Source organism: Falco cherrug, chromosome 9 (assembly GCF_023634085.1).
Source record: "Falco cherrug isolate bFalChe1 chromosome 9, bFalChe1.pri, whole genome shotgun sequence".
Taxonomy (NCBI): Eukaryota; Metazoa; Chordata; class Aves; order Falconiformes; family Falconidae; genus Falco; species Falco cherrug.
Window position 1 is genome coordinate 17,920,687 of NC_073705.1, and position 13,293 is coordinate 17,933,979.

The 13,293-nt window shown below is 49.5% G+C and overlaps 1 protein-coding gene across 1 annotated transcript; it reads right to left on the minus strand.

The window, feature by feature from the left end:
- Nucleotides 1–7,512: 7,512 nt before the first annotated feature.
- Nucleotides 7,513–13,025, minus strand: LOC129736792 (vasodilator-stimulated phosphoprotein-like). Its single transcript, XM_055720613.1, has 4 exons — nt 12,606–13,025; nt 11,532–11,654; nt 9,596–9,700; nt 7,513–9,497 (listed from the first exon to the last, which is right to left on the minus strand). Exons 1-4 carry the CDS (start codon nt 13,023–13,025, stop codon nt 9,432–9,434), a joined length of 714 nt encoding a protein of 237 aa, XP_055576588.1. The 3' UTR covers nt 7,513–9,431.
- Nucleotides 13,026–13,293: the final 268 nt, after the last annotated feature.

Consider the following 13,293-nt stretch of genomic DNA (forward strand, 5'->3'; position numbering starts at 1 on the left):
TGACAGCCCGCACTGCCCGCTGCTCGGGTGACACCTGGCTGCCCGGCGTGCCCCACGCAGAGCTCACCTGCAGCTTCCCGGAGACGTTTGTTCCCCGGCGCTGACGGCACAGTGGGCCCTGTCGCTGGGAGACTCCACTTCCCAGCGTGCCCCGCGGCGCGCCCGCGCCTGCCGCTCCCGGCCGGCCCCGCGCGCACCCGGCCGGCCCGGCGGGAGGCGGCAGCCCTGGCCGAGCGGGTCCCGCCGAGCGCGGGTCGCAGCGCGCCCGCCCCGCCGCGGCCCGGGCCCGGCCGGTAGGAGCCGGGTCCCCGTGTTACAGATTTGCTAACGGTTACAATTAACTAACCTTATTTGATTTTATAAAATCATTTTCATAGAACTGTAGAGGAATAAGAAATATATTTTAGTGGAACTAGCAGCTGCACCACACAAGCTGCTGTGGAATCCTCTGTACAGCCCTGTACCACGGCCAAGGACTGAGAGCAACCGAATGAAACAACTCGTAGCTACCTGCCAAGAAACCGTGAACTTTAATAATAGTGATATAAAGAAATGGCATGGAATGGGGACAATCAGTTACGGGTAAATATATTTACACAAAGAATGTAGGTCTAGTAATTAGGACTCACTCACGCACCCGGCCGTCCATAAAGAAGTGTCTGCTTATCTCCCTCACATCGGGGTCGGCAAGTTTTTCATTCCGAGATTTCGGTACCAGCCGCTCCCCGCCCCCGCCGCGGGCCGTGCCTGCGCTGAGGCGGCGCGGCCCGGCCCCTGACGCGGCGCCGCTCTGCTCTGCCAGGGCCTCCGGTGGCGGCCGGCGGAGCGGCGCGGCCGGCTGCAGGTCCGCGGTGAGGCCCTGCGCGGGCTGGGGGGAGCGGGCCCTGCTCCAGGGCTGCCCCGGCCGCCGTCTGTGGCACGGCCCGGCACGGCACGGCCCGGCACGGCACGGCCGGGGGTGTGTTTTCTTGGGGCGGAGCTGCCGGCCTCGCCCCCCGGCGCTGCCTCGTCCTGGCAGCGCCTCTGAACACCGAAATTGTGGGGGTTACGGTCTTATTGTCACCTGACGCTGTAAATCTACAAAACGCCGTAGAATATGATGGGGGGCGGGGCAACGTTACAGAAACCCATCAGTCTTTTACCTGAGCTTCCCCCCTCCCTGCCCAGGAGACACGTTTTCCCTTTTTTCTCCTCTTTTATCCACTGACAGACACATCAGAGGATTTTCTGGTTAGTGCCCCCCAGCACCGCAGCATCTTCCCCTGGGCTGAGGTAGCGTGAAATGTCTCCTGTGCTCTACAGATGCCCCGTCCCGCGTCCTGCCGACCTAATGGAACCAGCCAAGAAGCCCTGCAGTATGAAATCGAAGAGCTGAAGCAGAAAGACCTTGCTCTAGACCAGGAAACTGCACAATTCTTGTCCGAGTACGTCCTTGGCCAGCTCAGTGTCCGCTGTGATGCCTCAGTTGGTTTTGTTTAAAAAAAAAAATACGGTCTAGGGCTTAGAGCTAAAAGCCGTCCTCTTACGCCACCGTTTTTATCGTGGTGTTGTGCAACGTTGATTACAGCGTTGTTTTGATTTATGGGACCCGTTAAGGGAGAATTCTTTCCACTTTATTTGGTAAAGCAAACCCAGGTTTCACTAGGAGCTGGGACAGGAGCATTTTAACTTTACCCCAGGTGTTGCTGAGGCAAATTACCTGTGAACTGGGAATGAATGGTTTTAACCGTCGTGATGCTATGACACATCATGCTACCAGAAGGCCTTGTTCATGTGAGAATTAAAATTGAGATTGTGGCTTGTATGACCTGCCCGGTTTAGCCCCGGATGAAACGGTTTCCTTGTTTGTTCCATCCCGATCAAGTGTCTATTTCCTGTCTGAAGCGAGTGGGTTAAACGTTGGTGTTCAAGAAGCAGAGGTGTTTCCCAGGCAAGCGAAGGGCCTGGAAAGAGACGGGTGCCGCTTACAGGGTAGCGCAACTGCTTTAACTGTGGTTTCTATGACCTACTGTGGCAGCTGCTTATTAGCAGCTCTTTTGAGATCAAGTTGCTGCTTGGTTTTTAAAGAGAGGGTATCTCTGTGGGTTATTTGTTGCAAAGGAGTGTTATTTTCTAAGGTCACGTGTAGTACAGAGAATGGAAACGGCAGAGCAACAAAGGCTGTTCCCAAAGCTTTTTTGCTTTACCACCACGCCTTTTTTTTTCACTAGCTACAGATTAGAGATACAGATATAAACTGAATTCACCACAGCCTATTCCTGTTCCTACTTGATTCTGAGAATTCGGGTGGGTTGGGGTTTTTTTGTAAGTCGATGCGGCAAAAAAAACCCCACTCAAAATGAGGGTCTACTCATTTGTAGCTTTCGTGTTGATGACTTGCAGCAACTGTACTTGCTGCCTTCGGATTCTGCTTTGGATAGTGCCAGGCTTGAGCGTCTCAAATCTCCTTGCTGTGCTGGGTCAGTAGGGGCAACACTCGCCGTGCGGCATTTTTGACCTTTTCTGCTTTTATTGCTACAGAGGCTACAGCCTGGAGGAATTGGAGCAGCACATTTCTCTGCTCGCTCCATGAGTACAATGATATTAAAGATGCTGGGCAGATGCTGCTGGGCAAACTGGGTAAGGAAGGGGAAAACTGTTGATGAACAACTCAGTCAATGTTTTCATGTAGACAGAGAGAGAGAAGGTACTACGCCACGAAGGCAGAGCTTGTTTTAAAGATTCTTGAATTCTAGGGCTTTCATTGCCCAGCCACTTGTGCAGGCACAAACACTTCTGTCGTTATTTTCGCAGGATGTGTTTAGAACCGAACATGCGAAAGAATTGTCATCTACTGCTATTTTAGTCTGTGTTATGTACTGCCAAACTTTGTTCAGTCTTACCAATTTTTGTCAGTTTTGCTCTTCATATACTTTAAAAGAGTGTTGAGACAAGCAGAGAGCGCAGCTGCAAAACCTTAGGTTGGTTCCTTAGCTATGGGAGGTTCTGTGAGAGAGTTAGGGGCTACTGGGAGGAAAACACAACTTTTCTGACTGGTCTGATACTTCTGTAATGAAAATAGCGGTCTTTCTTTTCCAGCTGTTATCCGAGGGGTTACTACAAAGCAGCTCTGCCCTGAATACATACGACCTGGAGCTTAGCGACTAGTATTGAACCTGAAGATTGCCCCGTCCTGCAAAGCTGACACTTACTGGGCCGTGACGGTTTGGTGTGGTATTGGTTCAGAACGGACAGAAGGTGGCCTCAGAAGCTGTGTGTGGAATTGCAACAGCGCGTGCATGAACAGCCTTATTTCCGAGCAGCTTTACAACGTGAAAGCTGTTGAATCTGTCAGCTGTGTCCTGCTTGTGGGAAAGGGATGTAGGACTTTGGATGATTTTGTCTCCTGTCTGATGGGACAGTATTTTTTTTTTTCGTTTGTTGGAAAGGCCGTAATTCAGGTTGATGTGAAGACTCTTCCCGTGGAGACCTTGCTTCTCTCCAGCATCCAGGGGCTGTTTGGTTACTGAATAATAGAGGAAGCGAGGGCATGCAAACGTGCAATGTAATAGCTGCTTTGAAAGAAAAGAAAAAACCCTCGGAAGCAGCAAGGGAAGAAGGCTGAATTTGTGGTGGCTTGGGGGTTGGTTTTGTTTTATGATCACATCTGGGTGAGTCTGGGTATTCTGCATTTTTGTACTTAACTGCTCGGGTAGCTAGAGGTTCTGTATCATTTCTGTGGTGAATGGCAAAAGGTGAAGTTGTATTGAACTGTCCTGTCTGAATAAAGCAGCTGTCACATTTCTCAGGAATTCACTTATTGAAGAGCCTATAAAACAGTGCGTGAACCTGGGAGCAAATTCTTAACCTCTAATCTGAGACAACTGGAACATCTATTACTCAAATGTTTTCTGAGGACTCTCAATGGTGACGGTGTGGCAGCGCTACCCAGTAATGGGTAGGTGCCGAATTACCTTTACTGCTACAGAGGCTACAGCCTGGAGGAACTGGAGCAGCACATTTCGTTCTTGCGGCTAAAACAGGAACAGTCAAAAGTAAGGAGGAAGCGAGTGGTGCGGCAGAGCGGTAATAAGGGGAGCAGCGGCGATGATGAAAATGCTATCGGCAGACGCGTTACAGAGGGGTGGAGGAGAGTGCGCTTGGAAAGTATGAAAGAGGGAGCGCACACGTTTCCCGTGATATTACAAGATAGACACCCGGGCCAGTATCAGGCATTTCACTGGGAAATGATTAAGGAACTACGGAAAACTGTCACGCAAAATGCACTATATTCTCCTTTTACACAAATTTTGTTAGAGAACGTGATGATGGGTCCGCAGCTAGTGACTCTGCTAGAATGGATCCGTGACAAAGTGCTGGACTTTCCACCTGATGGCACTTTGCAAATTCCTGCCTGGCAAGCAGTCGGCAGGCGATTGTGTGATGCTGCCGTGGAGGGGGACTCCGTGGCAGGCATGTGTTTAGCGCCTTGCTGGCAAATTCTGACTCCTCTTTTGCCAAGCGTGGGCTAATTCTACTAACGGCGCTAAACCAGGGGAGGCTGTAAATCCCCCAGACAGCGCGGCTCTTCTCAACACACCGTCGACGACGGCGATTCCCTCCACACCTCCTCTGCCCCCAGAGCTCCTGTCACTGATTGCAGCGACCCTCACAGCACAGGACCGAGCGCGGGAACAGGACAACTCGGACAATGATTCCATTGACACCGATAAACCTTTGGACCCAGGTCCTATAGACCCGGAAGAGGAGCTAGACCTTTTTCCTCCTCCCCCTGATGCACTGGCTGTATGTTCGGGGAGGGTGAAAGGGGGTCTGAGGGATCAGTGGCAGGAATGCAGGCGGGAAGCGCTTAAGCGAGGGCATTTGGGAGGCGCCATGGCACGTTCACTATTTTGTCAGCCAAATCAACCTGCAGAGTGGCAGCCTGTGCAATACGAGGCTGTTAAAGGGTTAAGCAAAGCCGTGCGGGAAGGGGGGATCCATAACACATTTGCTGTGTCCCTTCTTGGAGTGATGGCAGAGCCTTATACACTCACACCACGTGATTATTGGAAGTCATTGCTTTGTGTGGTACGCACGCCGACGCAGTGCATGTGGTTATCTGGTTTTTGCGAGCTATGTGTAGTGGCCTCGATTGAAAAGCTTAATCGGGGAACTGCTGTGAACTGTGAGCCGTTGGCTGGAGAAAATAATTGTGCCGACCAATCCTGTGACTCAGGCAAGGCATCCCAGGGACAGCTATTTGCAGACGGAGGAGATGGCTACGAAGGCAGTCCGGGTAGGGGGATACGGGAGTCTGGGCGAGCCTCTAGTGCGTCCTTCGCCACGGTCTTGCAGGGTCCTAGAGAGTCATAGACTAACTTTATTGATCGGCTTCAGAATAGTTTGCAACAACAAGTCGAGCATGAGGAAGCTCAAGGGTTGCTTTTAAAACAATTAGCTGTGATAATGCCAATGAAAAGTGAACATGGGCATCGCAGCCCTTGCACAGGCGCAACCCCAACACGTGTCAAATGGTTATAACCCAGAACTCACAGCAGACTGTAACTCCCAGGTTGAGTTCTGGAATGCAGCGTGACACGTTTTGCTTCTCTAATCTCTTCTGTAAGAATAGTGCACGCTCTTAACTGGCTTCGTAAATAAGGCTGCTGGCTTGCTAAAGAAAGTAATGCTACAATACTATTTCTTATTTTTCCTGGCTTATTAACAGGTGTCGATTCTGTCCGTCGTATGTTGCTACAGAACCGAGTTGCTATTGATTTTTATTATTAGCGCAGGGACAAGGGTGTGAAGGCTTTGATAGGTTGCGTTACGTCAGTCTGAGTGACCACCATGAATCAATCCACAAAAGCATACAAAACTTAAAACAAAGATCCGCAGCAGAGCCAGGGGTGGGAGGCCTTTGGTCTCTTCTCACGGCTGGGAAACTTTGGGCCGTGGATCAAAAGTAGTCCAGGATTTATTATAATCGCCTTAACCCCCGTATTGATGTTTGCCTTACGTCTCCTATGCCTTTTTGTCCTGTATTCAGCGTTTAGCTGAGTGTGACATAAATCAGGTCACGGGCACCCAGCTACACACAACCTTTGCCTTGTCGCAATTCACAAGCAAAAAAGAGGAGGATAGAGAACGTCTGAAGAGATATACAGGAGAGGAAAATAGGGAATGGCTGACCTAACGAGAGATGAGAGAACAGCTAGGTATTGTGAAGGAGAGGAGGAAAGATGAACACGGTTATCTAGTGACAAATAGGTGTCTGCATGCGTGTAGCGGTACATAGCTATGCAACTGCGTGAATGATTTCTGCCCTGAGCCTGGTGGTACGTGCAGCTGTGGTTTGTGTCCGGGCTCAGAGATGTCAATACGGGCTTCTCTGTTACGGTCAAGTGTCTCTGGTTGCATTAAAAAACCAAACCAAACCAAACCAAAACAAAACAAAAAACACAGTGACTTTAATAAGACTGCAACCTGATCGAATTCCAAGAAATGTGAGATAAGATGAACTTCTGAATTTGTTCATAAGTTGTAATGGAGTGCTACCTATATATGAATGCTAGAACATAGCTCTATTTCAGTGTGACCAGAATTTAGCATGCAACTGCATCAGCATATTGACAGAATACCTTTTGAGTTATTTCTTTTTTTCGTAACCTCTAAACTGGGAACAGCTCAAGGTGAAAAGAGACTGTTCAAATCCTCAGCTGTTGCCTCAGAAGGAATAACGTGTTCTTTGTGTACAGGTGAATTTAACACAGCTGAACATTTGTTTTGGGTTAGAAGTATCTGTCACACCTTCATCCCCACCACCACAACCTTTAAGGCCGGTGGGAAAAGCATTCTGTACTCTGTTGCAGCAGGGAAACTTCAGTTGAGCTGCAGTAGTTTGCGTACGTAACTGCAGCTCCTTTGGTGGAAATGAAGTTGTCGTAGAAGTTAGACTTTAACTTGAGTAACATGCCCTTTGATACCTTGTAAGCGAGAAAGATTGTGTCCTGACAGCATGCTCTTTCCCACGCTTGTGCCTAGAGTTGTACTTGAAATCAGGTTGCGTGTTAAGTTTAAACCTAATCACACAGATATCTCAAAGTCCACAAAGATACATCACTGCTTAGGGTATTCTTGCGGTATAGCAAGTGCAAAACCCGTTCCAAAGTAACGATCTAGTGAAGCGTTTTCTTTCAGGAACACCATTTTCCCACTTCTCATAGATTATACACCATACAACGTAATATCTCTCCATAAAGTGTCTTGTGGCTAAACCGCATTCTGCAAACTTGTATTAGAAATAGATGTTTGCACTTTCACCTGCCGAAGTTCCCTAAGCTAAAGGATTGTGACCTAGGCAATGCTACGAAGCTCAAAGATCGTGACAACAGCGATGGAGAAGAGTGATTTAACACGTAGTTGATTTATGGTTCATACAGGACTATATCACACTACAAAACCGGTATGAATTCAGAGTTGTGGATGTACTGCATGTTCAGGTAATAGTTTCTCTACAAATTAAAAAAAAAAAAGTGACTAAGCTATAAATACTGTATACTCTTATCTTTCCCTATTTTTTAAGCATTTTTTTATTTCCCTGTTTGTGTATAGTTTTCTATACCTATCTAGATATAAACCACCAACACAAAGCAACCAGAACATTTTGAGAAACTTTTATAGTTAACTTCTGCATTTAATTCCAGTAACAATCTAGAGGTGTCCATTCAGCTGTTTGCTTAGTTCCAAGTCTTCATTGTGTGCTCCCAGGTTCTTTGAAAAGCAGCAATAACAGTCGAGCAGTTATTTAAAGTGAAACTTTGCTCTACGCAACTTCCACTTCCATGCTTTAGAATGGAGGCACAGCGGAACACTCACCCAAGGGCAAGATTTCAAGAGCTCTTAAGTAGGTTTTATCTTTTCATTTTAGGAGAGAAAATGTTTCTTAACAGCTTACATACAGAATTTACAAGTTAAACACAATTTCTCATGCTCATTTATTTGATTAGAAGTTTCTGAAAAATATTTTAATAACACTTCCATAGCTTATTGCATGTTCTTGTAAATAATCATAAACCTGTATGTTGACCTCTGTAGGAAATGCACCGATAACAAGTTTAACATTTTGTGAACCCGACTGAAATGTACGAACGTACACATAAAAGAAGGCTAAAACTGGTAATTAAGTCATGAGACAGAAAACAAAAGAAAAAGGATGACAACTCCATAACATGGTAAAGCAACCTTTTACCAAAAAAAAACACCAAAAACCCAGCAAAGAAACAAAACCAAAAACCACAAACAGGGGTGAATTGTAGAGAACAGAGACAGTGGGTTGTTTCGACATCGATAACGTGCAGCTGAGAACCTGCAGCAAAGAGTCACATAACTTTGAGGGAGCACGAGAAGACACCAGCATGAGACAGAAAGAAAGGAGGGATGTGATCTCACCTGTAGAAGGCAAGTGAACAGCAGAGAGTGGCCTGTCGCAGCACTCTCCAAAGGAGCCAGCTGCAGCCAGGTCTTTTACCATCACACTCTCCATGGCAGTCCCTCTGCTGCCTTCTAGTCTCGCCTCATCCAGGGCACGCTCACCCTCTCTGCTTCTTCCTCGGCTGCCCAACCGCTTCACAGAACCAGCCACAGCTGCACCTTGTCTACACCAGCCAACCCACCGCCCCTGAAGCCAGCCCACAGCTGTACATTGTCAGTGCTGATTAACCCAGCTTCGTTCCTCTGCAGTAGCCTACAGTGCACAGCGCTAAGGAATGTGTTGTACGAACCTTCCGGGCTGTTCCGCGTCGATTCACAGTCAGTTACAAAAACTGAAGGACATGTCACAGGGCTTACGGCAGGAACTTTTGGGAGATTGGTTGCGGAATCTTTTCAAGTCTCGGGGAACCACCAGATGGTTGCAGGAGTTTACAACACGCGGAGGAATATTGTTATTGGTAATTGTAGTTTTATTGACCATTTTTCCCTGTATGCCGAACTGTGTAAGACCTATGATTCAAAAGTAGTTTAACCTCTAATGTTGTTTCTGTTCAAAATAAAGACGGGGGAAGTGTAGAGAGCTTTATGGCCAGTGCTGGAGGCCACGATGCCTGTGAAGGGCCTTGAAGGCTAAAGAAGAGAGAAAGTACGATAAGGTTGGCTGAACGCCTGGAAGGAAGACGGGGTATGAAGCAAGGCCAGAGCGGATGCGCGATGCCACATCTCGGCGGCTGGCTGGCTGAGAACATGAAACCCGCAGAGATAAGAAAGAAGAGAGAAAAAAAACGCAAGAAGTTCAGTGCATTTGCAGCTTAGTAATTGACCAATTATACGTGGCCAAGAAGTGCGTGAACAGTATTGATTAACCAAGGATATTTTAGTATGGGGCGCGTGAACAGCAAACGAGGATATTATAAGCGTGGGTTCTGGACTAATAAAAGGTCTTCTGGTCGAACTCAGGAGTCCACGTCATCATCTCCGCAGGCCACATGCTCCTCCTTCTCGTCTGCCATTGCATGGACCTGCAAGGCCACACCATGAAAGTTAAAACAACGTTCATGGTGCATTCACTCCTGCCTGTGTTTGTCTAAAGCAGCTGTGATGCTGCCCCTGGTGTTACCTGTTCAGAGAGCTGCTGCACCTGCTGCTGCCAAATGCTCCACACCTTCACTTTCTCTACATACTGCTCTCTTTCTGCCTGGAGCTGGTGAACGGACTCCGAGAGCTGTTCAAAACAAAATTAAACACAAAGAAAATCGTATTGGCTAAATAAATTTGGCAGTGACCGCTTCAGGGATAAAGCCTGAAGAAACCAGTGTTAACACAAAGCTCAGGCTGCATTCTTCTGCCACACAAGTTTCTTTACAGACATGAAGATCTGGATGTCATTCCGTACAAGCCCTGAGCAACCCCGGTTTCCAGGCCTGCCTTCTCCTCCAGTGCCACCTGCAACTGCTGCTTTGCATCCAGACTCCCTGCCTGATTTGACAACTGCCAACAAAAATCAAAAAGTCATGGCAAAATGTTAACACTCCACTTCTGCATAGCCTTTCCCCTGACAGTAACCTGCCACTTATGATCCATGTTGCAACCCTAAAGTGCTCCGACTCACGGTGATGTCCAATGGAAAAAAAAAAAAAAAAGAAAAAAAGAGGGGGGAAAGGAGATTTCTGTGTTTCACAGCCAAGAAAGCTGAAGTGGCTGAGACGGGAAGGGTCTGCCTCGCGTTAAGACACCAATGGCAGCAGAAGCTCATGCCAACAATCAGCTTTTCTGCCCTATTAGCGCCAAGTGAGCTTCTGAACAGCATTCTCCTGACGCAGGATTTTTACAAGACGGCAACTGGAAAAAGAAATCTGTCATGACATATTGCAATTAAAGATTAGTTTTCAAATGATTTCTGAAACCCCAGGCACAACGGTCCACATAACAGCCAATCAGATCAAAATGTATCTCTCCGTGCCAAGAAAACGAGAGCGGGGAAAAAACTGGGAAAACAAGAAGGAACAGAATTCTCCTTTTTCAGAACAGGACTAAAACTGCAGATGCAGGTAGGCCTGCACTGCAAGACCAAATGCCAGCTCAGCAACAGCACCGGACCACCCATCTTCACCTCACCCTCCAGTGTGAAACCAGCCTCTTTCTCTGAGATCTAACTTAAACTGAGCTTACGAGCATTCACTGAAAATAATCCCCGTGACAAGAGCAAAACCCCAATCAAAATACATGCTTTCTGGTGCTAGACAGGCACACCCAGCACCCTCAGAGCTAACAGTATGTCACGTCACTCGGGTTCTACCGGTACGCAACCTACACGTACAAGGTCCAGCTGGAGGGACTTTCAGCTTTTCACTCTGTCTGCTGGACAGAACGGCTGCTGTATTATCACACAAAAAAAGGAGAAAAGGAATACCAAAGGCAAATCGGAGTGAACTCCGTTCCGTCTTGCGGGTTTCACTGCATCTACCTGGTACCGCTGGTGATTACTATAGTTACGTTTATTGATAAAAGACGCACAGATATGTAGTAAATACGAGTTACTTTATGACAACTGAACTGAAGCAATGGTAGGAAAATAAGCTACCAAAAAGAAGCAAGTGAAACGAAAATCAGAGCTTTGCCACAGCAACAGCGGAAGACAACTCTGGGCTACCAAATTTGACTTCCCTGAGCTTCTATCCCAATTTGATCAAGCCTTACATTTAAATAAACTGCCCAAAAAGCATTTTTTTAAAAAGGCTGGGGTTTTATGTTTGTGCCTGAACACGTTTCTGTGACTTATTGGCATAGTTCCTGCCCTTTCCTCTTCAGAAGCCTGGCAACATGAAGACGCTAAAGCCTGTAAATGCTTGACTCAAAGGATCTGACTTCCTGCCTAAACCTATTTAAACCCAGCACTGGAACTTGCCAGACTGTGCATCCCCTGCGCAAGTTTCATTGCCTGTTGTAAAACGGGTTGGCAGGAGTAACTAGACAGCTTCCTCAGGGCAGCTGTTCAGAAAAACCAAAGAGCAAGGAGGCAGCAAATGAGCTGGGACAAAGACCGAGGCACTCACATTCTCTGGAGGCTGCTGGTCATCGCCCGTGGGAGTCTCGGGCCGACCGTCGTCTTTAGTTTTGCGTTTTTTCTTAGCTCCTGCAGCTGCTCCAGGGCTCTTCTTCTGCTGATACTCCTTCAGCTGTGAAAAATAATAATAATAATGATCTGAAATCCAAACAGAATATGCCTTCCGTGAGAATGATGTCAACCCCCCAGCCCCAACTCCACTGGCTAAAAAGACCAAGAGAAATGCTCTTCAATGAGTTTGTCGCTCCGGCGGAAGAAAAATAAAAATCAAAACACGTCCAGAAAAGGCTAACCTAAGATCTAATGTGATGAGTGTTCAACTTTTGTATACAGCTAAGAGTTTTTGGGAAACGACTTGATACTCCATCCTGCAACTACAAGGAGATGAAAAGAAGTATCTTGGGGTGGAGTATTTTTAGGGTTCTAACTAAGAGCATTAAGGAAAAATGAATAAAGGGCAATTAAATCTGAATGTCAAGTGAAACATCAACACCTGACAGTAAGGTCTCCCACTCTGTGAAACACTTTGAGAAGGAACATTACAGTCCTTACAGACAAATGCCATGTTAATACAAGCAGCGCAGTCACTGTGAACTAAGGGGAGAAGCAACCTACAACGGATTTTTCAATCGCACCCGCTTCACCCAGGAGAAGCTAGTCTGATAAGCCATTCGCTTGAATTCGGCTGGGTCTTCCGAGCCGAATCGTTCGTGCTCCAGCAGGGTGAAGCCCCCAGGCAAGCGAGCCCCAGGCAGTTCGGTCAACTGCCCGTTTCCCCAGCCCGCAGCCCGCCCTCCGCCCCCCCGCCGGGCCGGGCCGGGCCGCGCCTCGGCCTCCAGGTGGGGAAAGAAGGACCCGTTATTGGCAGAACTCCAAAACGGAAGCCCGAACCGCTCCAGGACACTTTCCCCTCGCAAGGACTTTCACATACGCCGCCCACGCCGCGGCCGGGGAAATAAGTAACATGAGACCAAAAAAACCCAAAAAAGGGTGTGGGGGAGGCCAGGGGGAGGGAAAACCGCCAAACCGAACCCGGCAGATCCACGGCACCGCCGCCCCTCACCTTCTCCTTGCCCGCCGCCAGCCAGCTCTGCCCGCTGCCGCCCGCCACGGCCGCCCCGCGCCTGCGCCGCCTTAGCTTCGCCCACCAGCGGCGCCAGCAGCCAGGGCCCGCCCAGCCTGCGCTGCCGCCCTGGAGGCCCGGCCCATCGCCGTGCCCCGCCGGGCCCGGCCCACCGCCGGGCCCCGCCTCGTGGCCGGGCTCCAGCGGCTCGGGCTCGTCGGCGGGCCGCGGCTCGTGGCCGGGCTCCACCGGCTCGGGCTCGCCGCCAGGCTGCGGCGGCTCGGGCTCGCGGTCGGGCTGCGGCGGCTCGGGCTCGCCGCCGGGCTGCGGCCCATGTCCGTGCCCCGCCGGGCCCGGCAACTCTGCTTTTGCCTCCTTCTCCTCAGGAGCAGGTGCCACCTTGCAGTGCCTGCTCCCCATGTTGGAGCCCGCACCGCCCGCTGCTCGGGTGACAGCCCGCACTGCCCGCTGCTCGGGTGACACCTGGCTGCCCGGCGTGCCCCACGCAGAGCTCACCTGCAGCTTCCCGGAGACGTTTGTTCCCCGGCGCTGACGGCACAGTGGGCCCTGTCGCTGGGAGACTCCACTTCCCAGCGTGCCCCGCGGCGCGCCCGCGCCTGCCGCTCCCCGGCCGGCTCCGCGCGCACCCGGCCGGCCCGGCGGGAGGCGGCAGCCCTGGCCGAGCGGG